We start from the raw sequence: 27743 nt of genomic DNA on the forward strand, positions 1-27743 counted from the left end.
ACAAAGGTATAGGTATAGAACCGTAGGTGTATTTCACATTTATTTTTTTTTTAAAGTCAGCTTATTTTAGAACCTAAATTAGGATCAAATTCAAAGCAGTTTCTAAAGTATCATGAGTTGCATTCACCTCTATATTGTGAATAGTAGATTGATAACCAAGGGTGGAAAGTGACCCATGTCACCCAATAGTTCGAGGGGAAATAGGTAACTTCACCCGAGTTAGACACTCTACTTTTCATTTCGACTGTGAGGAAAGTAAAATACTACAAAAATTGAGAATAATAATAAATTGAATTTATTTGTATCCAACCTTCAACGGTACCGAAAAGGCCACTTGCCACGGCTGACTATAAAAAAATCGAGTTGGTCTCGACCAAGGAGGAGTAATAAAGGTCAAACTTCTTCGTTCGGCGTTCAACCTCCAGTGTTGTATACTTATAAGCTCCTTGGTCACGAGGTGCATCTAGATGGCCATGCCGAAACGTGAAAAAAAAGTGTCAATGACGTAACTCAATTATCTTCGAATCCGTGGCTAATCGAAAAATTAAAAAAAAAAATACTTTCCAGCCTAGAGATGAAAACGCAATTTTCCACCCGGCTATCTACCCATGAAAATTAAACTTTCCGAGCTGGAAAGATGAAAAATATATTGCACTTTTACTAATCGAATATAAATAACAAACAAGTGAAATGTTATCAATAACACTGTACAAAACAATACCTACTGTCCTGATTCAAACTCAAATTGATTTATCTGGTAAAACATAAATTATCCATTCATTAATCATTCACCACAATCATGGTAAAATTGGTGTCACATTATTATAGTAGATATTTTAAAGCTAACGTTGTCGCTTGAGTATTATTATGTAACTTATTAATATCATCGTATGTACATTTAACTTTAGAGTAATACAATACAATTGTATTGAAACTACTTCTATGTTTATGAAGACATAATAAATACAGTATCAAACAATTTCGTTTCTGAAACCATGCCCAGTTTTGGAGCTAGTATAAAACACAATAAGATGCAAAAATCATAAGATAGTGTACTGATCACAGTATTTATATATTTGTACAAAAATAAAGTACAAATCTTAGATCTAAATAAAGTTCTGGACCTACATCTTAAAATGTATAGAAGATACATATAGTTATTATTTTAGACTCTATTGCTAAGCATTAATGGTACCTAGAATATTGATTCCAAAGACAATTATGAGTCCAAGATTAGGAATATTACTTAAATATAGTTCACAATGATTTATATATAATGTCTTTAGCTCAGCTATGTATTGCCGGAGTATTTGAGCAACAGTAAATAGGTATGACTAAAAACATTCGTGAAACAGATTTAATTGCTATCTATGCTGGTGCCAGCCAGAGCACCTTCCAAAGATAAATAATGTAACTGTTGGACGAAATAACTACGTCTAACTTTGACCATAGTCATCAAATCAGTATAATAATATGAAGGTCGCAATGTCGATTCTACAGTTTCACCGAATCTAAAAAACATATTTTCTCATTTTTGACTGTATACAGTGTAATAAGCTCCAAAAATTACTTACTTCAATATAGGTATAAAAGTTTGGTGTTACCTTTGCCTAACTAGTGGGTCCTCGGTACTATTAGTATCCCTATGGTAAATTTATCCAAAATACTGACACTACATTTACTTCGCAAAAATTCGCTACAAAATGTATAAATCTGATCAGACTATGCTTTAATATGGGGCTACGAGCGAGTAATAAAAACTTACTACTTGAAATATTCAAACTGGTTTGGTTAGTGTAGCATTCTATTATCTAAAAATATTTTTCAAATGCCGACTACGGTCAATTTGAGGTTGTTCCCATGTAATTATAAAAGTTGCTGATTCATCAGAGAAAATACACAAGTATACGTATTTATGAATAAAAGCCATAGCAAATTGGTGGTAACCTATTGGAAGACATTTTATTTTACTTTGAAGTGATGTGCAAAATATTCTGGAACATGCAGTTTTTATTTAATTTATTAATGGAATGTAGGTACGAACTTCATTGAAACACTACACTAAGTATCTCTCTCTACTATCTAAAATATTCAGAACAGAATGATTTTAAGACCCCTTATTACTAGGTCACAACAAAATGTATGAATTAGATGAACGACAAAACGGAGGAGGAAGGCATAACTTTAACTTTAAGCATAACTCTATGGAACCCATCGCTATGAATATGATTCTGCTATGATAATTAAAGCGTCTAATAAAGCTACAAATAAATAACACATTAAAATATTTAAATACAATAACTTAACATTAAAGCAGTCAACTTCAAACTAACATAGGTAATAATAATATTTAAGTGCACACCGGAAAAAAAGCAATTGCGACTTGAATAACTTTGGTGTGTGGATGTCTGTCTATTTTGCCGTTGTCATAAAACGGCGCTTGCCTTATCCGGTATTCACTGAGGTTGAATCTATGGCACTATGACAACTACGCCACTTTTCTAACTAGAACATTGACTTTGAAAAGTGCAATAGTTTGTGTTGCATGAACGACGCACTACCAAACCCGTCGCTACATGTAGGCAGGTTTCATTTTATAAGCGCGCTTCCAAATCTCGCACAAACACACGGTCGAATGAAATCTATAGAATATAGCGAGAGGCATGGAGACGTGTGTGATGATGGTCCAAGCCCACAGACCGTAGAAATGTAGCTGAACTGGATGTGACTCCGCACGTGACTTCTCCAGAGTATTTATTGCCCACATGGCCAGATTTGTGACAAGAAGAAACGTGACTATTTCTCTGCCAGGCTTCTTTCTCAACTGATCGTGTGTTTTCGCTGAGCGACGACTCGCATCCAAAATAAACATTGTTTGACACGTTGTTTGAACCAGGGACGATAATGCTGTTATTAAAATGAGAATAGTATTCTTCTCTATAGTGAAGTGGCCACCAATGATCGTGAATGTGCCATAGATGAACATTCCAGTCTGGGCTCCGACAAGAAGAATATTGTCCAGCTCCAGATTTCTACTGCCGTCGTACTTGAGATTTCTAACGCATACCATCCCTGCTAAGCTTGCTAAAGTTGTCATAGCATAAAGCGCCAACTCACATACGTTGACTTCAACAACAGCTAGTGTTGCGTAATCTTTTTTTGAGATCAGTACAAAGAATAGTATCAGTGATATAATAGTGAGTACTAGAACAAGGATTCCGAAGAACAAACCTTTGTGAGCTCTAGCGCAATCAACGCTGTACAAATGAGGTGATTTCTTGTATGCTAAGCCTTCTAGGAGGCGTGCTTTCGCGATTGCCGCCGCGACATCTTTCGATGGATATTTGGAGATATTTTTCCACATGACGTACAGAATGGCAGCGCATATAAGAGAGTACTCTATGGTGCAGGGGAAAAGGAATGGCGAAGCGTCTTGGACTAAAGAGCCCATGATGTTGGTACGTCGGCATTCGAAGATGTGATGTGGTCCCTTCAGGCCGCGAGGAACCCGTAGGTGAGCCGCTGCCGGATGGGACGGGGGAACTTCAGTTGCCAGCGAAGCGAATGCTTTTTGGAATGCTGAAATAAACAATAAAATATTGTAAAGGAGTATGACTTTCGAGCATTTTGACTGTTGATGAGCACGGACTATATGAACGCAATATAGTCCATGCTGTGCCGTGTGTGCTTACACACTAAAAATTTTGAAAAATCAAACGTTAGTGAAACACGATTCGTGATAGAAACTAAAATTTAATACAAAATAACACGATTCATGTTTGATTCATTCATTTTTAGGGTTCCTTAATCAACTAGGAACCCTTTATAGTTTAGCCATGTCTGTCCGTATGTCTGTCTGTCTGTCTGTCCGCGGGTAAGCTCAGAGACCGTTAGTACTAGAAAGCTGTAATTTGGCATGAATATACATATCAGCCACGCCGAAAAATTGGTACAGTCACCAGCATTAACATATGCGGAGCATGTAAAAATATCTGACACGTCCTTCCGGCCCTAGAAATAAAGTCGTATGAGATATTTGTGTACAGTGGTTGTGTCAGATATTGGTGCTGTTGACTGTACAATAAAAAAAAGTAAATAATTTTTTTTATGGTACCTCCCATAGACGTAAAGTGGGGGTGATTTTTTTTCGACTAACCTTATAGTGTGGGGTATCGTTGGATCTTTTCGTTAGGTCTTTTAAAACCATTGGGGGCTTGCTAAGACAATTTTTCTATTGAGTGATCTTTTTGCGAAATATTCAACTTTAAAGTGCAAATTCAATTGGTGTCAAGTGTCCCATAATATTTATTTATTATTATTATTATTCAATTTTCATGTAAATCAAGCGCCCCCCCCCCTTCCCTCTAAAATCTAAACTGTTGGGTGGAAAAATTAAAAAAAAAATCAGAATGGTAGTAAATGTATCAAATTTACAAGGAAAATTATAGCGGCTAAGATTGCTTGAGAATGATTAGTATTTTAAGAGTAAATAGCAGCCTAAGGTATAAAATATACCTAAACTTGGAAGATTCCATAAAACATACGAAATCCTTACATTATTTGATTTTTTCGTAATGTCTACGAAACCCTGTCCTAGGCGTGTCCGACACACTCTTGGCCGGTTTTTTTTTATATCAACGATTACAAGTCTAATGAGTTTCGGCTGACAACCTGAAGATTTAGGAATAATGCTATTAAAATTTAGTCTTAGTGGAGGTATTGTTATCACCGTTCAAGGGAAACCTCGAGCTAAAAGCCTAAAGCATTCGATCGATATATTATTTCAGTTATGGAGCCCCAAAGCATGTCAAACCACCGATCAGTTCCAATCTTCACCCGAGAATTTAGGTCGAATACCGACATTTCGGAATCGGAACGCAATCAGGGTGACGTGACGAGACAAGGGCCTCATTAATTACAACCCGTTTTCCGTCCTAGTTAATTTCGAATTTAAAAATCGAAGCTTATTTCCGTTAAAGTAAATAACGGTTAACTGAGACAAGGGGAAGTATTGAGGGATTGTGCTGACAAGTGATAAGGGTGTCTTTTATTAAGAATCCCGCTGAAGTTTGAGCTGATTCGATATCTGATGGAACCTTTTGTGATAATCATGTTCGTTTGTTTCTGATGTTCCTCAATAGCAATTCCATTTGAAAGGCTGTTCATTAAATTCACTGAATAAAATTGAAACGGGATGATATTCAGCAAAAGTTACTCATTTCGTAATTTTATTTTAAAAGTTAAGGTTCTGTTTGAATAACAAGTAAAAGAAACAACTTAAGTTTTTTAGTTCTTATGTGGTTAGATCGATTCTATATTTCCTATTTCTACGCTGTTACCAATTTTATAGGGTATAACTCTAAAACACCTAAAACAACTTAATAGCTTTAAAACGGCAGATATTATAAAAAAACATACATTCAATTTCTAATAAAACCTATAGGAAATATCGCCATAAGTCTCTTTCACTCGTATGGAGCTCACTGACAGTAATTAATTCAATTACGTGGACACAAAGCGAGGGAATCTAGTGGCGGCCTACAATGTCACTGCGGGTAGTCGGTGGCTGCATTAACACCATTCATGTCACTAACAAATGTCAGTGTATTTATAATTGCACGGCATTAATACTTAGATTGAATTTAGGTGACGGGGGTTGGATAACCTCCTCGTGTACTCGAGCATTGTTCCTACTTAGTACATAAACGTCTGCATTTTATACAGTTAATAATTGTTTAAAATTACAAGCGGTTAAAAATAACTAGCAGACCACATTAGTAATGAGTTAAGAAGTACCCCTTTTTTATCAACTGTCGGCGAACAGACTAAATACTAAATAAAAGCTTTTTATTTTATAAAAAGGATGTGCAACATCTTGCGTTTGGATTTTAACGATAGTTTGCTCCTTGTGTGTGTGCAGTCTGTATGTACCCTCATTTTACTCGATATCAATTTCCTGTAATTATGCACATCATTATGAGACTATAAACTCAATGAGCGTGAACGAGACAGACTACTAACAATAATTTATGACCCGACTACTTGGTCCTCGCCGTGAATATATGAATAAAGTCTTGTTTATATTCCCTAAGGCAATTCATCGGAAAGGTTTAATAAAGCCACGTTCAAAAATATCTTACCTAATCTATGCGACAAGCCTATAGTCTTGTTTTCTGGATCGTAGAAGGTAAGAATTTCGTGTTTTGTTTCTTGCACCAACACGTTCAACCACACGCTCAAATTCGTGCCCACCATGTGCATCAAGCCGAATCGTGCCACTATCTTGTGTTTGTATACTTTCATCTGAAACATAGTTTAAAAAGTCCATTAGCACAAGATATACTTAATAAATACAATTTATTCTAAAAATCTATACAATCTTAACACTTATTAAATAACTGAAAACCAGAAAGTAGTTTGCTCAGAATCGAGAGTAGAATCGATTACACTATGTTTTAAGTTAGGTTGTGTTTGTGTTTTAAAATCCTTTTTTTTATTGCGCCTAGTCTAAAAGTTACGACTGCAACATGCGCCAATTAAATATTTCAGCGAGGTTGCATACTATTTAGATAATTTAATACTGGCCGTTTTGCTTACAATGTGTGATATGTGTCTGATTTGGATTTTCTTCTAAAAACGTCAAAGCGCAACTGACAAATAAAAATTATAAGTGTAGAATTAGAAATGAAGTAGAATTACTGACTTAACAAAACATACGAATATATTTAAAATAATGATGGTATTCAAATATAAATGCAATCGGCTAACTTAAAATTAAAAACTATTTTTGGGGTATTTTTGATGTTTTCAGTTATTTAATTTACAGCTTGTTTATCACTTGTTTCTGAACTAGGTATCATGTGTTTCAGAGTATAGTTAGTTATAATTACAATACTTTTTTAACCCCCGACGCAAAAAGAGGGTTGTTACAAGTTTGACCGCTATGTGTGCCTGTGTGTGTCTGTCTGTGGCACCGCAGCTCTTAAACGTTTGGACCGATTTGAATGCGGTTTTTTTTTATTTGTAGTCAGGTTTTCTAGCAATGGTTCTTAGACATATTTCATCAAAATCGGTTTAGCCGTTTTTGAGATTTTGAACTTTGAAGTGACAAAGTCGGGGGTTTGCCAACTTTTTGTTGGTTAGGTTATAAGCAAATGACCCTAATAATAAGTAGGTACCTATTTATCTACTGGGTAAACTTCAGTTATGTCGAGTATCATAAAAGTTGAAGTTTGATGGCACACATGATAGTACAAATAGCTAGTTGGGTGTTTATTTCTCAATACACAATATGCGGAAAACGAAGTAAGTACATAATTTCTATTTATAATCAAATTTTATTTATTTATTTATACTTTTGAAGCTACCAATTAACAAGTGTGGGCACCCTGATAAGCCTCTGTGTTGTTTTTGATTAAATTCAAGAAATAAATAGAATAAAAATAGAAACAAAACTCAGAAGAACTTTTGGTTTGAGTATTCAACGATATCATACCTCATTGTTCAGAAAGATGAAGTACATTTGGATGAAGATAAAAGCCATTCGGGTGGCCGGTGTGAGCGCAAGCAGCACGTTGTGGCAGTTGGTGTTTCTTTCCAACTCCCAGTATTGTCCGAATTCAAGTCCAGAATAGATCATAGAGCCAATCCCAAACGCTGGAATAGAAAAAAAAATCTGGTTAATTCAAAAAATTACAAAGGATTTATGGAATCTTAACTGTCGCAACCTTGGTCATTCATGTGAATGCTGACGTAGAGTATGAATTCCATCAAAATTGTTCCGCCATTTAACGGTGCTGGGGCTAGTACGAAATTCGAAAATCGAAGTCGTATCATACCGTCCCTCTTAATCTCGTATTATTATTATTTTATTTGACTGGACGGCAAACGAGCAAGTGGATCTCCTGATGGTAAGAGATCACCGCCCATAAACATCTGCCACACCAAGGGTATTTCAGATGCGTTGCCAACCTAGTGGCCTAAGATGGGATACCTCAAGTACCAGTAATTTCACCGGCTGTCTTACTCTCCACGCCGAAACACAACAGTGCAAGCACTGCTGCTTCACGGCAGGATTAGCGAGCAAGATGGCGGTAGCAATCCGGGCGGACCTTGCACAACACAAGGTCCTACCTGCAAATAGTAGTAGTAGTAGTAGTAAATAAAAATAGTGTAAACGGGACGGCAAGATACGAAGTTCGAATTTTACACTTTGTAGTACAGGGTTTGATATCATTGAGTATCTTTTCACTTGTAACAGAAAATCGAGCATTCGCTGTTTTAATTATATTACTCGAACTGAACAACGAACAAACCCAAGATAATGCTTCAGTAAATGCTCGTCAAAAATTGTAGTATTCAAGATGATGTCGGACGGATGGTGTTCACCGTCTGTTTATTTTATGAGCTTTTACTTGTACATTCGTAGCAAGTGGAGGGAGGTAGTCTCATGCCTACCCCGTTGGGAAACAGGCGTGATTTTATGTATGTATGTATATATTACTTGTAATTTAACATTCTCTAGAATGATTATTACTAGTGAATGCTCAAGTCTATCAGCACCTTAAGGCAAGCATAACTATTATCCTAGTCTGAAGTGTCAAAAATTACTTTATATCGCAAATTTAAATACTGTGTGATGGGGAGACTTCGACCAATTCGGTCAATATTTTAATATTTGGTGAGTATTGGAACGAATAATGCTTACTATTTGGCCCAATACAAAACCCCAAACTACGAAAAAAAACGCTCATTTAATAAAAATAATTACAATAAATGAAAAATCCATATCATCATTAGTTACTTGCAAATAATTGCGTTATTCGTCTTAAACTATAGGTACTTGTACTTGCTGAATAAAATATTATGTAATAAAAAAATAAACAGCTTCAAGCTAAAAGTAGGTAGATTTATGAACTGTACCTACTAATGCTTCGTCAGATACATTACATAGATTACAAATCAGGTACATTACAAATTTCACGTCAACCGTACTATTATAATAGAGATAGATGATAGATAGAATACAAATCGGCCAAGTGCGAGTCGGACTCGCGCATAGAGTGTTCCGCACAAATTTATCAAGCGTCAAAAATACCTTCACTATAAACGGCTGTATCTGTGAAAATCCCATGTTTGTAAAGATCTGCTCCTAAATAAGAAGTAAGTAGTGCCAGGGGTCACTTAATATAGGTACCTAGATTAGATAAATGTCATAGACAGACAGCCATAAAATGTAAGACTTTCTGACTTAAATGTTAAGTTTTAAGGGCAAGTGAAACTACCCTAGAGGTTTTGATTTCACGGCAATTTGTATGGACACCTATGTTAACGACTGCATCTTTTTATTCTGTTGTCTTGAAAGTTCAACTTTTTCACAGCTTCCAGGGTTTTTCCTTTCGATGTTGCTACAGAACCCTAAATACAATAAAAATATGATGGAACACTTGACACCAATTGACCTAGTCCCAAACTAAGCAAAGCTTATACTATGGATACTAGGCAACGGATAAACATACTTATTTAGATTAAATAAATACTTAAATACATATTAAATATCCAAGACCCGAGAACAAAGATTCGTACTATTCATACAAATATCTGCCCCGGCCGAGAATCTAACCCGGGACCTCAAGCTTCCTAGTCAGGTTCTCTAACCACTTGGCCATGCGATTATCTAAACACGTAATGAAGGAGGAACTTTTTAACACTGCGTTTTTAATTCAAGAACATGAATAAATAAAACAACATGATCACCAACAAGCTTTATTTTTAAAAATTACTTTGTGCTCAAACATTAATTTCACTATACGAATTCCACGATACTTAAGTATAATTACCAAACCAACTTGGAAAAGTAAAGAACCCCAGTGTCATTTCAAAGTTCAACATCCTCAAAAACGGTTGAACCTATTTTAATGAAACTTAGCTAAACCGCTTAAACTTAGCGTTCGATTAAATATACCACATCAAAATCCATCCATTAGTTAGGAGCTACAATGTAACAGAGAGACAGAGACGAACACACATAGTGAAAATACTTATAAGACCACTCTTTTTGTATTTGGGGTAAAATACAAATTTTCAGCTCCTTACAATATATTACTAACATAGTCATAAGGAAATACTAACAAATTTTTTGGATCAAGTTGTCTGAATAATTATTATTATTATTATTCATATTCTGAAATCCTTTACATGACCACATTTGAGTACGCGTGTAAGAAATTTTACAATGGGTAAAAAACTGTGTATTTTCTTATAGTACAGAACCTTATCTATTTTTAATAAAAGAGCAAATTATCCTATTAAGCAGCAGTTTGATTATTATATCTGTGCATGATTTCAATGACGAAAATAAATAGCGCAATGCACGAACCAGCAAAGAGTAAACAGAATGGTACAGTTAAGTCTTCCAAATTAAGAAGGCATATTTGGAATGACCCCTTAACCTTACTTGCGCTTTAATCGTAAATAATTTGATGGAAATCTTTAATACCTTGTAAAAAAGCAAAATCTACTAAATGTGACATTCTCTGTTCCAATTCTTTTAACAGCGGAAAACCACGTTTAAAAAATATAGCGTTTAGAGTATTAAAGATGTTCTGCTTCATTAAATGAACTCTAGCTTTTTCTTTCGCGTGCTTCCTCATCCACCAAAGATAACGAAAATACATCGTTATAGTGTATTTGTGATTAGACCCCGCTATATTACCTAGATATTTGTCAGTAGTCTCGCAGCCTTCATTTTCCAGAAACTTCTCACTGGCTATGGGAAACTGCGAATCATGTAGAAACGACACTATGGTGTCGGTCATACATGGAGTTAAATTCTGACTATGCAACGACATGAACGAATTGATTTGTGGTTCGTACGATCTATATGTCGAATAGCTAGTAAGTCTTGTTTGATAGAAACAATTTACAAAAAAAATGAACCAAAGCCAATGAATAGTTATTACGATTTGGGAAATATTATTCCTAAGATTTAACGTGACATTTAGAGTCGCACTACCAAGCAGATTAAGAAACTCTAAAATAAAAATATTACTCTTGTTTTTCGGTAATATCAAAGTTTTACCTACCTTTGTAATAATTACTGTAGCTAAAACAAGATAAACAATAGAAATAGCCAGATCTTAAGGTCGAACATTATATAAACTATTTTCCATCTCTATAAAACCAGCACTGTGAGTAATAGCGACATTGAAAATACAAACTGAAATATAGATGCACAGAAAAACCAGAAAAATAAGACCATCACTGGGAATCGAACCCAGGTCCTCGGTATTCCGTACCGCGTGCTATACCGCTACACCACTGATGGTCAACGGTACCGACACGAATTTCCCCTATGCACCTCATATCTCAGCTTGTTTGTTTCTTATTTACAAATAAAATACTTAAAAACTACAGTATACATAAAGAAAAAAAGTACAAAATAATAATGGGATGTATGGGGTCCCTTAGTTACAAAACTAAACGCTAACTACCTATTATCTACGTTCAGTGGAAGTGTAGACTGCTTCCACCGTCATAAATTAAAAAAAAAAACTGAAATTTACATTTCAGGTCAAGTAACCATTAAGCTTTTGGATTCCGAAGGCAAGCTCACGTCTGCTGCCCCCAAAGTTAGCTCACACGAACTCATGTCATGCTATGAAAACAGAGCGGTACCGAGGGCATGGTATTGCTTCCGTTCCCATACGAATATACACTATTAATATTCGTATTATTTAGCGTATGAAACACGCTTCATAACTATATCCGTAAATATCCAATTCTAACGTTATTCATGAATAATAACACACACGAGTAATATTTACCTCGACGTTTCGACCACATTACAGTGGCCTTGGTCACGAGTAGACTAATGTAATGTGGTCTAAACGTCAAGGTAAATATTAGTCGTGTGTGTGAGCGTGAGTGATAAAAGTCCCGTTTGTTATTTTGACCATGAGTGAAAATCATGTTTAACACGTTATGTTATTCATGAGACTTAATTCTCAAAACGAGAAGAGGCAGTTTTCAGATTGACTAATATATTTTCATTTTGGTTTACATGTTTTTGTTTGTCATAATACAAAATCTCTAAAATTAATGAAAATAATGAAAATGACTGACCAATTATTAGAATTACGAATGGTAAAGTTAAATCTTTTACATTCATAGTTCGTACCTCTAACGATCCACTAGTATCACTAGCTGATCGTATTTCATCAGGAATTCCATGAAATCCTTTGCTTCCTTCTACAAATCCACATTCAACTAATTGCAGCATTCTATAATTGTATTTATGCAATAGTGGAAAACCACGCTTGAAAAACAGGGCGTAAATTACGTTTTGCAAATCCTCCTTCATAAGATGAATTTCTCGTTTTTTCTTTGGATTTTTTGTTATCCACCAGAGATATCGAAAATAATTTGTAACGGTGTATTTAGTTTTCGTCTTCTCAATTTCATTTAGCGATAAGTCACCAGTTTTGCAGGGCTCAATTTCAAGATACTTTTCATGAATTAAAGTAACGTTACCCGAATTTTTAAAAAATGGTGCCATATCTGTAGCTAAACATGGAGTAAAGTTGTACTTTTGAAGATCACTATAAATATTCAACTGCGGCTTATACAATTGATACGTTAAAAAGCTTGTTAGCCTCGTCTGATAGTAACAATGTATTAAAAATATAAACCATAACCACAGTACGACGACGAAATTTTTTGAAACACTTCTTCTAAGATGAATTGCCAAGTTTTGCGTTGTACTTCCAAAAAGGTTGAAAAATTCATGTGAAATCGTAGTTTTTTTTATCTCGCTATTTTTCGTTGAAAATAGAATTTTGTCGGAAAAACTTGATAGTATTACCGCACATAAAACTAAAATGAACATTGAGATGAACCAAACCTCTGGATTAAACATTTTATAAATAAATTTCCACCTTTCTAATAATCCAGAGCTGGGGGTAACAATGACAAAACTATCTTCAAATGCTAAATGACTACATACATAATCAAAAAAAGTTGCACGTCTGTTATTTAACGCAAATCCACCAAAAACTAAATCTACTTCATTTTCGTAAAGTTTTTTTAGTTTGCCGCTCACTGTGAAATTATCTGATACATTTCCAAATTCATCGGCCTCTGGATAAAATTTATAATTCAGAAATATACCTTCTTTTTCTACAAGCATTTCCAATAAAAATCTTTCGATACCAATAGCAAGTTGGCTGATTGAATCGGGTTCTGACAGTACTAAAGGAGAGTAGCTGTGAGTTGCAACTTGTAACGTGCAATTTTTCAAAGTTGGCTTATCCTTTTTTTGTAACAATTCAATAACATCTATGTTTTTAATTCTGTTACAATCACACAACTTGACAGTATTGTTGTAGTCTCGACCACATTTTCCTTTATTATACGGAAAATAAGAATAAACTGAAGCTGTATCGTCAATGTCATCAGAAATAACAAGAACTTGAATTATGTGATATTGCCACAGTATCCGAAACACCAAAACAAAATCATTTTCATTAATATTGGATAATATTACAATGAATAGGGCTTCTGGTTTACGAAACCAATCTTTATTAAGGTGCTCAAGTAAATCTGCAAATCTGTGATAGTCAGGTACATGTAAAATGTAAATTTCTGGAGATCCACTCACGGAAACATTGTAATCTTTTACGTAGAGTTGGACATTGTGAGTTTCATGAATGGTCCGAATCAAATTGTTTGTTAGAACATCGTTATTAATGACTGTGATGGCTGCACCGAAGTTATTTTTAGACAAAAGTATGTCCACAATACATGTTTCCATAAAGTCTTCCGTTATTTCATCGACAATGATTTTTGCGGTGCTCAATGAAACAAAACCTTGATACGTGAAGCAAAATAAAATATTTTTTAAAATCATTGTCTAGGCTTACACTAATCACTTCCTTCGACGAACTAATCGCTATTCAAGATACCTTTAAGTAAGACGAATATATCTCTCCAAATAATCTTTGTGCTTTTGTGATAAAATATTTTTTTGATCATTTATTATAGTTTTATCATTTATTACTCGTCGCTATTATTTGATTTAGTTAATGTAAACAATACTTGATTGATTTATAGTTTTTAGTATCCGGAAAGAAAAAAATGTGAAATCTACCTAACATAAAAGAATATTTAATACCTATCTACCTTGAGTGTATGGTACTAAGAAAAAAATTAACTCGATTTATGTAAATATAATATTAATATCATTATATAATATGTGTTTTCGTTTTATGTGATAGCAGACAAATGAGCAGACGGTTCACTTGATGTCAAGTGATTAGCGTCGCCCATAGACATCCGCAGCACCATCAGGACTGCAGATGCGTTGTTGCAGATGTGTAACTCTACTAAGCTAGTACTGGGCATAAGGACAACAACTACGAAATTATCTTCTAAAGCTAAGTGGCTACAAATTTAATCGAAAGAGATTACTCGTATTTTGTTCAAAGCCAAGCACCAAATATTTTTTATTTTCATATAGATATTCCAACTTTTCTCTTACTGTAAAGTTATCATTACACTTCCATGTTCATCAGTCTCAAGATAAAAATGTATAATTGCAAGATAGGCATTTCATTTTAAGAAGCAATTTCAATATTTATTTCAATACCATTGTTTTTTTTTTTGGTTTAGGTGCAGTGCAGTTTTCCAAAACAGGTTTATCAATTTCATGAAACATTTCCGTAATTATAATCAAATCTCTAGCACGTTTAAAATCACATAGTTTAGTACTGTTGTTATAGGCTCTACCAATTTCACCTTCTGCATACGGGTAATAGGTATATATAAACTGTAGCAGTTTCATCAAACAACTTTTGAACAAAAAACGAAACCACCGAATAAACTAAAAAGAAATAATAATAAACCATTTTTTTTTATTCAACTGGATGGCAAACGAGCAAGTGGGTCTCCTGATGATAAGAGATCACTACCGCCCATAGACACCTGCAACACCAGGGGGATTGCAGATGCGTTGCCAACCTAGAGGCCTAAGATGGGATACCTCAAGTGCCAGTAATTTCACCGGCTGTCTTACTCTCCACGCCGAAACACAACAGTGCAAGCACTGCTGTTTCACGGCAGGATTAGCGAGCAAGATGGTGGTAGCACTCCGGGCGGACCTTGCACAAGGTCCTACCACCTGCAAAACCTGCTGTTTAGCCTTAATCTAGCCAGAAGGAGTGATAGAAGCCCATCAGGTAGAAGACTAATAGGTCCACTTCTGCTGGATAGTGCTGAGGCACCGACATTAACTTGTACCTAGATTAAGGTTCATTATTTTTTGCTTTTAGTTTTTTCAGCGGTTTAATTTTTTGTTAAAAAATTTCATTTTATGTTTTTTCCCACCCTTAGGATAGGATTTCTTTTTCCAATTTATATGGGACCAAGCAAGCATGCAAGCAAACATCTAAGCAAGCTTGCAAGTGAGTATGCTTCGCTCGTGTGAACGCAGTAAACATTTCAAAGATGCAAGCTATCAAGCCAGCAAGCAAGTGAGCATGTAAGTTATTTAGTTTAAATATTTGTTACTTCGCATGTGTAAATCATTAGATACAGCGGTTGAATCACACTCAAAAACTTTCGCGTTTATAGTATTAGTAGGATTAAAATAAAATACGGTTTTTTTTCTGATTATTATTTTTATTTATTTACTGTGTTTTAAACACAAATATGAAATCACATTCAGATAATATATTCGATAAAATAAATCAAATAAATAAATAATAAATAATTCTAACCCAACACCACGCGGGTCCATAAACCATAAAAAACAGTAAATAGAAAGAATAATCGTCTTATTTATATAAACGGTTAGGTACTTTATGTTACCGCCTTTATGTTATCGCCTTTATGTTATCTACTTTAAAAAAGCTTAAGTATTTTTACGAATCGCTTATACCGAGTGAATTCCAGCTCATCCAATGTCGTATTGTGATGTGATGTACTCGTGTTTGTTTGTGTGCGTGTGTGCGTGTGTGTGTGTGTGTGTGTGTGTGTGTGTGTGTGTTTGTGTGTTTATGTCAGTGTATTTGTATTGTATAGTGTTGTGAAGTGTTGTGAAGTGTGACTTGGCAGTGTCCCGGCGCAGTGTACCGCTCTGCTTTCAGAGCATGACATGAGTACGTGTGAGCTAACTTTGGGGGCGGCAGATGTGAGCTTGCCTTCGGAATCCAAAAGCTTAATGGTTACTTGACCTGAAATGTATATTTCAGAATTATTACTATTTTTTTATTTATGACGGTGGAAGCATTCTACACTTCCTCTGAACGTAGATAGTTAGTGTTTAGTTTTGTAACTAAGGGACCCCATATATCCCTGTATTATTATTATTATTATTATTTTGTATTTTTTGCTTTAATTGTATACTGTACTTTTTAAGTATTTTATTTGTATTAATTATTTTATTTTGAAACAAAATAATTTCTGCCAAGTTTCTTGCGGCGCATTCTTCTTGGCAATGATGGTCTTTCCGAAAGCGCTGGTAGTTTAGAAAATGACTTGTGGCCTATTTACTGAATAAATGATTTGAATTTTGAATTTGAATTTTTGTGGGTAGTTTTGTTTGGGAAAAAATATAGGTCGGTACCTAGGGAGTAACAGGGACAAATTAAAACGTTTGTTGTGGTTTATTAGTCTAACACCTGTATGGTGTACGGTTGTGTTGCTCTGAAGATGAGCTCTGGTTGAGTTCGAAACGCGTCAGTGTATTGTGGTGGTGATAGATGGGTTTGTGTGATTTGTGTGTGTTCTTGCAGTGTGGAGGTGGAGGAGCTGCATGAACATGCATATCTTGCATAAACTTAGCTATAATAAGGTCGCGGGTGAGTAAAGAAATTCTTTTAGTTCATTGATATGGACCTCCGCTAATTAACGCTTGATTTAATAAATTATTTAAAAATCATCGTATTGTATTTATGTAGTAAAAATTCCAACAATTAGGATATATTATTCTTACCTCTATGAGATAACTCTAAAATAAATACCAAAAATGCGCACGTCGATCCACCAATCAAAATATAAAACGGTAAAGACAAATCGTTCAACTTAAGAGCGCGTAAATCTAAAAATCCAATGTTGTCACGTCCTGATATTATCTCCATTTCCTCAGGTATGTGATGTAATCTTTTAAAACCTTCTACAAATCCGCACTCGACCAGACGCAACATCATTTCATTGTATTCATGTAATAGTGGAAAACCTCTTTTAAAAAATATTGAGCATAGTATGCTATGAACAGGCTCTTTCATGAGATGCACTTGTTTTTTTTCTTGTGGGTGTTTAGTAAGCCACCAAAAAAATCGTGTACGGAGAGTTATAGTCAAATATTGAGTATTTTCTTCTGCAACTTTATTTAATGATTGTTCATCTGACTCGGAGATATCAATATTCGCAAATCTTTTCGTAACTGTATCGATTACTTCAGAATTAATCAAATATTGGTAGATAATTATTGAAAAACTCGGGGTTATGTTATAGTGATTTAGATCCGTGAACGTATTAATTTGCGGTTTATACGATTGATACGTCGAAAAACTTGTTAACCGGGTTTGATAGTAGCATTGCACTAAAAAAATAAACCACAGCCACGGTACGATGACGAAATTTTTATATAAATTTCTCCTTAGGTTCAATCCCACATTTTGAGTCAAGTTTCCAAATAGGTAAAAAAACTCGGAAGAGTGTCTATTTCTCGTTTGAAACTTTCCAATAGCAAAAAAATCAGAAAGTAGTAATGAGCACAAAACGAATGTCAAGAGTAATAAGAGCCAAACCAAGAGGGTAAACATTTTGTAAATAATTTTCCATCTCTCTACTAAGCCAGTACTGGGGATAACAGCAATTAAATTATCCTCAAAAGCTAAGTGACTACAAATGTAATCGAAAAAGACCGCACGTCTTTTGTTCAAAACAAAGCCACCAAACACCACATCTACTTTATTTTTATAGAGATTTTTTAACTTTCCACTTACTGTGAAGTTATCAGATACATTTCCATATTCATCAGTCTCAGGATAAAATTTATAATTCCAAGATATACCTTTTTTTTGAAGGAGCAATTCTAATAGCATTCTTTCAATGCCATAACTAAATTTATTTGTTGGCTCAGGTTCAGAGAATACTAAGGGTGGACAGTGGTGAGTTACAATTTGTAGTGTGCAGTTTTTTAAAATCGGTTTATCATTTTCTTGTAGCATTTCTATTACATCCAAATCTCTAGCGCTTTTACAATCACATAGTTTAACAGTGTTATTATAGTCTCGACCACACCGACCTTCTGCATACGGGTAATACGTATAAACTGAAGCAGTTTCGTTGAGATCATAAGAAATAATAAGAACACGAATTATATGATACTTCCACAATATTTTAAACACAAAAACAAATTCATTTTCAGGGATGTTGGACAAAATAATAATGAATAAAGCTTCGCGTTTGCGACACCAGTCTCTATCGAGTGCATCGATTATATACTCCAATCTTTTCAAGTCTTCAACATACATTATGTAAGTACCGGGTTCTATGTTAATAGATACAGAGTAATCTTTAATGTAGAGTTTGGCATTATTTATTTCATGGATTCTTCGAATCAGGTTGTTCGTTACAATATCATTGTTAATGATAACTAAGTCTGCTCTAAATAGACTTTTAGATTTAAGTATATCTACCAGACATATTTCCATGTATTCTAAAATTTCATCGTTGATATTTTCAATACTCTGCACCATAATAATATATCCACTTGTTATGAAGCAAAATATAGCAATAGTTAAGTACATGACTAACGTTTGTATTAAAAGGCACACCCAGACAAAATAAACTTTCAAACATCACGTACGTAGTTTTGGGCTGGAATAATTATAGAAGGCACTCATTAATGATAAATTGTTATAGTGATTAAACGATTCACTGGGTATTATTTTAAGTAACGGTACTTTTCCAAGTTTGTAGATGTAAGTGTTCGTCAACTTGATAAATAGTTTTCATATCATTACTTACCTCTATGATAAACTGGTAAACAGAAATATTAATCATTGAATCTAGTCCAAAGAAAACACACATTAAGAAAAAATAACCATAAATAAAACGTAACTATAAACGAACTACCTAACTTAAAAACTTAATACCTTAGTGACAATCAGAAAATGTACCTATTGTTTTATTTGTCTTCATATTTAATCACATTATTAGTAGTCAAAAGCTTTATTTTGCGATTTACTCATACTTAGCGAGGAAGGTAATTCGTTCCAATTCAGTCATATTCTTATGTGTACAATTGATCATACTACTATGCACTTAGTTTCAGTAATACAAGCAGTCTCCATGGTGTGGTTGAGAGGCCCTAGAAGACATATCAAAGCTTTTGAATCGAAGACGGAGCAAGAATTCTGTAGGTATGTACTGAAAAACAATTTGCACCAAACCCTCCTTCCTCCAAACTCCGTCGTTAACCACTTTTGCTTTTTTCTTATTTTATGTTACACTTTAACACAGTATATAACAAGTTTCCCTACAGTAATCCGACGGAGACGTCTAGAAAGAGCAATCGTGCGGGGCTGAGACGCGGGTGAGAGGAGCCCCAGCTGCATACTTCGCCGTTCTTAGTAGCTTGGGACAAGCCTTTTAGGGTTAGTGCGTTTAAATTTTAATTTATAATAAAATTGATTATGATGCATTCGACATGTACATACTGTGTGTGCGTGCAAATCTTCATCTCGCATAAATAAGGAACTAAGAGTTTCATCTATTTATCTAGTTATATATTTTTTATTATATATAATTAAATTCAATAACAGGAACTTTTAGTCCGTTAAGTTTAGAAACCGAAAGTATCTGTCGGTTACTAATCTATGAAAGCTTAGATGAATAATGGTCTCGCGCGCTCGCTAGACTAGATACCGCGCTACCTAAAAACAAAAGGTTCGTGAATGCGGCAACTCAATATTGTAGTGTGCGTAAGAACGGTGTAAGACAATTTGCAAGGATGCTAGTGTGCGTGACGAAATGTGTTGCCAGCTGCTCCACTGTTACCCGAATTATTGGGAAAATAAATTATTCTGTGCTCTATTAAGTTACTGGTTACAAAATGTATCTTGGGAAACACTTAGAAATTAAGAAGTAATTAAGAGTGAATGTATTAATATGTTTGTGTATAGGTTAGGCGTAGGTTTCTTCTTTAAAAAAATGGTAGGTATGATGTAGGTTTATCAATAATCAGGCCTCACTTTTAATTAAAAAATATATATATTTAAGGACATTCAATATTTACAAATTATTACTAAAAATTCATGGACTGAGTCACCAACTAAGAAGTTTTGCGTTGTTAAGATAACACGTTGCACCTATAGTTAAACCTAATATAATTTACAGGTTAATTAAGACTAAAATAAAAAAAAATGTTTACAAAATATACATACATACATACATACGCTTGAAAAACATAACCCTCCTTCGGGCAGTCGGGTAAAAAGTTAACATTTCAGGAAAATGGGTAGAAATACGAAAAAAAAATTTTTTTTTCGTTTCCCGTAATACCTAAGTAAATCAGCTGATTAGGCTTTTTGAATGGGAAGACGAAAAACATTTTTTATTTAAAGACGTTCACCCCTTAATTAAATAGTGTCGGGTAACAATTTATACACCTTCAGCGTAGGTATATGTCACAAAGATAAACATTAAATAATATAGAACTAGGTTATGTATATATAATAATTACGTTACATACTTAAATAAAATAAGTTATTAAAATTTATCATCATTTAATGATGATAACAATAAAATTCAATTTATTAAAATCTCAACCACGGGGAATTTGATTCTTGTGTACGCGGCAACACAGAATGGCGTTTAGGGTTCATGTTATTTTATTTTGTAATTTCGAAATTATACGATATTTACTGATGGTATGTGATCCCAGTGTCGTTCTTATTTCTTGTAGTATTTTTTTTACACAGTTTCACTGCGAAAACTGGCATCTTACTTCGGTTTATGACCAAAATTTAACAAAAAATTCGGTACATGCACCTTACGCACAGTTTGCAACGCGACTGACTCGCCTCGGGCTCGGGTACGCCGATTTCGGCGTAATATTTGTTGCCGCATTTGACAAGTACGCCGGCGGTATCTAGTCGAGCGAGCGCGCGAGACCAATCATTCATCTAAGCTATGAAAGTATATTTTGTAGAAAAAAAAGTTTTCTATTTCAAGAATAGTATATTTTGATACTTCTTACTTCTAAGTAGTAAGTGTATGCCACACCTTATTCATTTTGTTTCATATTGACTACCAGCATGTTTTTTTTTCACAGTTTTGAACCCAAAAATTGAATTTGTTTGTTTATCACAAACTTTACAAAACCTAAAATGCAGCTTCCTGGCGCTAACTGCCCGTCAGCTAAATAATAGACAAAAGGACGGACAGAAAGACACGGCGAAACTATAAGGGTTCCTTGTAGACCTACGGAACTCTAAAAATGGAAATACAATATCAACAAAGCCAGTGCCGTTGTGATTATTTAAATTTGTCTTGATTGAGCAGTTTGGATTATAGACGCAAGTCAGCGGTTTAATAATGGGGAAGGTGTTATTTACAAATAATAATGATTACACGGATCGTTAAAATATTTATTTTTAGGTAGGTACGAAGTTTTTACAGTACTTATCTATATACATAACTTACATAAATAATAAGTAACGTTTCACTAGTTACTTACTCTACGTTATACGTGTGCAAAACTTCTAAAATGAAAGTCAAAAATGCAATGCACTCACCAGCGATCTAAATACCTAACGGTACAGATAAATCTTCTAACTTTAGGATACATAATATCTTAGGACCCCAATACATCACCGACTGATCTTAACTTCTTTAGGAACTGATGCATTCGTTTAGCACCATCTACAAAACCGTGTTCGACTAAACGCAACATTTTAGTGTCGTACTCACGCAGTAATGGAAACCCACGCTTAAAAAATAACGCGTAAAGTACATTGGTAAGGCTTTCTTTCACAAGATGAACATTTCCTTTTTTCATACAGAAAATTTCGGAAACTTCTAACAATTTTGTATGGGTATTGAAACTTTCCGTTTCTTAAATTTAAATTTCCTATATTTCTTGTGAAAATTTCCAGTAATTTCCGAGCACTTTTCCAAATTTTTGGGTAGGTACTTTCTGCAACTTGCACATCTGTACTCCGAAGTCATATATGTTTCAGGCAAGTACGTATAATTCAGGGACATGTTTCCCGTTTCAACAAGAATTTCTAATAGAATTTTCAATTAGAGGTAAGGCGCATGACTGGATAGAAAATTACTTGGCAGGAAGAATGCAATATACAGAAATTGAAAAAACTGTTTGTAATAAAAATGATACCCTTATCAAAGAAAAATATAAGTCCAATCTATTGATCAAAAGAACTGGCGTTCCTCAAGGAAGCATTCTGGGTCCCCTGCTGTTTTTGATCGCAATTAATGATGTTCCAGACTCTGTGAAGCAGGATTGCATTATCTTCGCCGATGACACTGCTCTTATGATAAAAGGTGACGGTAAGAGTCATTCCAGCTTTGTATCACTAGTGAACACAGCATTAGCTAACGCGATTCGTTGGTTTGAGGATAATAATCTGAAGATCAAGTTGACAAAGACCAAGGCCATTCAATTTTGTTCATATAATGCAAATCCATCGACATTGCAAATTAATTATAACAATTTTAAGGTAGAATTAGTTAACACTGTTACATTTTTAGGTTTTACTATATACAAGAATTTAAATTGGAAACTTCATGTCGATAACATTTGCAAAAAACTCTACCGATTTGTTTTAGCACTCAAAAGGCTTAGACAAACCGTGTCAGGGGAGGCAGCTCAAATGGCATATCACGGTTATGTCTCCTCAGTTTTAAACTATGGCCTAGTACTATGGGGTAACTCTGTGGATTCGGATCGAGTGTTTAGAATTCAGAAGAGAAGACTAGAAGCCTTAGATAATGCATGTTTTTTGCAAAGTTGTAAGCCTTTACTTAAATAATTTAATATACTTCCTCTTCCATGTAGCTATATAAGAGAAGCTTGCCTATTTGTTAAGAACAACTCTAGTGATTTCACAAATAGATGTGATAATATAGTGCAAGACATACAAGGGCACAGTACCGAAACCTCTTACACCCCTTCTTGCCAAACAGCTATTTATAGAAAAAAATGCTACAATATGTGTATTCTACTCTACAATAGATTGCCTGATGACATCAAATTAGAAAATATTTATGTTTAAGAAGAAATTGACAAAATGGCTGCAGGAAAAATGTTTTTATAGTGTTAAGGAGTATTTGACTTAGCTAATAAATCAAAATAAATATTATTAATTTTAGTAAGTAGGTTTACAGTTAAATGATAGTAAGAATAGAACATTGTGACATATTTTTGTAAAATCCCATTTTGAAATTCATGTTAATATTTTTATAAATACATAAAAAATTTGCACACCTGCATGCAGGTAGAATATGCAGGGACCAATTTTAAATTACGATCTTATCTTGTTATCATATTCTGGCAAATAAAGCATTTATATTTTTTGATTTTTGTTTTTTTTCCACACAACCACACAACGCATCTGCAATCCTCCTGATGTGGCAGGTATCTATGGGCGGAGGTGAACTCTTACCATCAGGAGACCCACTTGCTTGTTTGCCATCCGGTCGAATAAAAAAATCTCTATTGCAAATTTATATCCTACAACGTAGTTACAGTAGGTAATTGTAGAAAAATATGGGCGCAAATGAGAAAAAAGTTTTATAAACTATAACTGTGTGACATGGCAATACAAGGATTTGTATTTCGATTTTTTTTTTTTTTTATTATTGCTTTATGTTAATTTGAATATGTATAAAACTTGACCATTTTCCCACCTTATCAAATTAATGACACTTAAAATAGTTCTGTCCCTATTTATACACTGCCTTAAACTTCAGTTCAGTTCAGCGGATTATTGGACAGTCACCTATGTTTTTCAGGATATTTTCATCATGTTTGACAAATGTTTCTGTGCACCTGTGTTCAAAATAAGTGACTAAGTACATCTTAAATAAATAATTCCCACAATAAACAGTTACAGACGTGTTCAATTGTTCAGTCAAGCTAATCACAAATTTACAGAAATATTGTGGATTTATTTATTTACTTACACAAATTATAATATCATATAATAGGTATGAGTTTATACATAAAAAAAAACGAACCTAAGATACCTTAGCGTGGATTTGGTATAAAACAACCTTCAAAAGGTCATAAAAATCATAGCTAGCAAAATCAATAGTATGCGTTACATACAGAACCCGCGGGGTATGAGCCCAGCTCACACTTGGCCGGTTTCTCGCGTTAAAACAATTTTTTGCTTCATCGTGATTTATTTCATTACTTTTTTACTACTCTTAAGTATAGTATAAAAGTAAGTAGTTTTAAACTTTAACTGGAAGAGATCCCTTTATACAGAATTTAAACATAGATACATAATATTAGTCGAATAAATTAATATAAATAAACTAAGCACTAATAATTATTTAAACTTTCTTTATATCCCGAGTAAGGGTTTATACAAATCCTGCAAAGGAGAAAGAAAAGCATTGAATTAACCCTTTCGCCACTGCTTTCATTGATCTATGCTTGGCGTGAATAAGAGGATTATTCAAAGCCCAAGTGTTCAGAATCACAAAGGCCTACCCCAGCAGGAAATGTTCGCAAGTAATCCGAAACTACCCCAACTTACTTTAGTTTACGAAGTGGCAACTTCGAGATTGAGTTAGCTGATGACAAGAAGCTGTTTAGACAATAATGCTACTTGTCCTGTCCATAGGCGCGGAGCTAGATATCGAAGCAGAGCGAGAAAGTAATGCGGAGCGAAGTCGCGGACTGTTTTCTATTAGCAGCTTCCCCGCTTCCCCGCTCACGTTCGTTTCTTCACCCTGCTTCCTCACTCGTACTCGTTTCTCCACCCCGCTTCCCCGTTCCCCTTTCTCACTCCGCTTCCCGTTTTTATGTGATTTTTTAACCGCTACCTCGCTCTACTCCAGTGGAGAGGCAGCCTTAGCAATGTGTGTAATCATGCCTTAGTCTAATTATAATTTGTATTTAGACGAAGATATCGATAGAATAAACTAAATAGTCATAGTGATTATCTTTTCATCCACAAAATCTCATCTATTTTAACGTGTAGGTACCTACATGGTACCTACCCTTGCGATGCCGCGGTAGTACGGAACCCCTTTTGTGCGAGTCCTACTCGCACTTGGCTATATATTTGTGATACTTGTATAGAATCTCAATTAAAAATACAAAAAATGCCAAGATCGTACCACCAATGAGGATACTAAACGGTACAATTAAATCTTCTAATTTTAGAATCCGAATCTCAAATAACCCTAAAATATCAATTTCTGATACTGACTTACGTGGGATCTGATGAAAACCTTTGACTGCATGCACAAAACCATACTCAACGAAACGTAACATTTTTAAATTGAATTCCCGAACTAGTGGAAAACCGCGTTTGAAAAACAATGCATAAAGCGAATTATAAAAATTGTTTTTCATAACATAGATTTTATTTTTTTCTTCTGGGTGTCTTGTTATCCACCATAGATATCGTAGATGCAAAGCTAATGTATACGTTGATTGTGTCTCTGCGACGTGGTGTAGGGCTTGTTCAGCTACTTCGCAACCTTTAGTTTCAAAATACTGGTCGTTTATTAAGTTAACTTGCCCAGATTTCCTTATAAATCGTGCTATTTCCATAGAAACACAAGGAGTTATATTGTTTTTGCCCAAAGTTAATTCGTTAAATTGCGGCTTATATGCTCGATATGTAGAATAACTCGTAAGTCTAGTTTGGTAAAAACAATCGATTAAAAATACAAACCACATCCAAAATATTATGATCAAGTTTTTAAAAACATACTTTCCAAGACCCAACGTTATGTTTTGAGTAGCACTTCCGAAAAGATCAAATAATCCGCGCAAACTATAAGTTTCTTTTCGAAATGTAACAAAATTATTAAAAGCGGAAAGAAATATCGCGCATAGAAGTAATGTACACAATAATAATAACCAAACACTATAATTAAACACAATATAAACTATCTTCCATCTTTCAACTATATGGGCGTTAGGTACGATCATGGCAACAAAATCCTCCAACGCTAAATGGGCATGTACCGAATCAAAGAAAACTGATCTTCTAGAATTTAAGCTAAATCCGCCAAACACTATGTCGACTTTATTTTCGTACAGCATTTCTAGTATACCAGACACTGTAAAATTACTTGAAATATCGCCAAAGTCATAAGTTTCCGGTAGGTATGTGTAGTTCAGGTAGAAACTTTCCATTTGCGCTAACATTTCCACTAAAACTCTTTCAATCCCCACTGCGAATTTGTTTCTGGGATTGGGAGCTTCTATTACATATGGAGGATAATTGTGAGTTGCTACGTGCAGGGTGCAGTTCATTAGAACAGGCTTCTCATAAACAAGTAACATTGCAAAAATATCCAGATCTTTTACTTGTTTACAGTCACACATCTTAACCATATTGTCGTATCCCCGGCCACACCACCCTTTTGCGTATGGGAAATAAGAATAAACTGAAGCGGATACATCCATGTTATCAGTAACAACGAGTACGTGTATAATATGGTAATCCCACAGTACTTCAAATAGTAATTTTAAGTTATCTTCAGTAATATCTTTCAGTATTACGATGAATAGAGCTTCTGGTTTGCGTTCCCAATCTCTGTCGAGTCTGTCAATAAGATCTTCAAAATAAAGAAAATCTTGAACATAAAGTACAAAGATATTGGACAATATGGATGCAGATACGTTATAATCTTTCACGTAGAGGTTGACATTTTTTAATTCATGTATGCTCCGAAACAAATTGTTTGGAATAACATCATTGTTTATGATGGCTAAATCCTTTCTAAATTCAGACTTGGATGCAAGGATTTCTATGAGACATGCCTCCATATCGCTATCTGTCACATTATCAACAGAAAAAATAGCACTTGTTACATTGCTTATTGTGTACATTAAGTAACATATAATAGTAAATATTTTATAAATCATGTCAAACACTGTGCTCAGCTCTAAATAAAAATAAGTTCTAATGTACAAGTGACTCTGATAAATACATGGTATAGTTATTCCAGAAGTAAAGCAATATTTACTTAATGACTTAACGTAAATCAAGCGTAACTTAAGGCGGCGCTGCCCTATTAAACGGCTGATGTATATTAAATGGTCTTCCGACGACTACCACGGGAAGTATTCAAGTTATTAAACCATAGAGGGAAACTAAATATATAGGTATTTCATTTGATGAATGGATGGCCAAGTGGTTAGAGAACCTGACTATGAAGCTTGAGGTCCTGGGTTCGGTCCCCGGCCGGTGCAGATATTTGTATGAATAAAACGAATATTTGTTCTCGGGCCTTGGATGTTTAATATTTATTTAGGTAGGTATGTATTTATCAATACAACTATGCTTATCCGTTTCCTAGTATCCATAATATTCTAATGTTTTGAACGCTCGGATCAATTTACAATGGAAGGATATAATTAATCGAACTATCAGAACATTATCTCTTTTTAAAATATTTTTTGAGACGGTAATGTGAAAGAATTTGATAATTAATAGTTTTTGCAGGTGGTAGGACCTTGTGCA

The 27743-nt window shown here is 34.5% G+C and overlaps 1 protein-coding gene across 2 annotated transcripts in view; it reads right to left on the minus strand.

Annotated features, from left to right (window-relative positions):
• Positions 1-99: 99 nt before the first annotated feature.
• LOC141442075 (proton channel OtopLc-like) overlaps positions 100-27743 on the minus strand; it is a 129061-nt gene continuing 101417 nt past the window's right edge. For both annotated transcript variants that reach the window (XM_074106988.1, XM_074106995.1), the window contains 3 exons: positions 7496-7656; positions 6141-6303; positions 100-3579 (listed from right to left, as the gene is read on the minus strand). In XM_074106988.1, the coding sequence (XP_073963089.1) occupies positions 2573-3579; positions 6141-6303; positions 7496-7656 (1331 nt within the window). In that variant the 3' untranslated portion in view covers positions 100-2572. The remainder of the gene's footprint in view (positions 3580-6140; positions 6304-7495; positions 7657-27743) is intronic.

This window comes from Choristoneura fumiferana, chromosome 2, assembly GCF_025370935.1.
Source record: "Choristoneura fumiferana chromosome 2, NRCan_CFum_1, whole genome shotgun sequence".
NCBI classification, from domain to species: Eukaryota; Metazoa; Arthropoda; class Insecta; order Lepidoptera; family Tortricidae; genus Choristoneura; species Choristoneura fumiferana.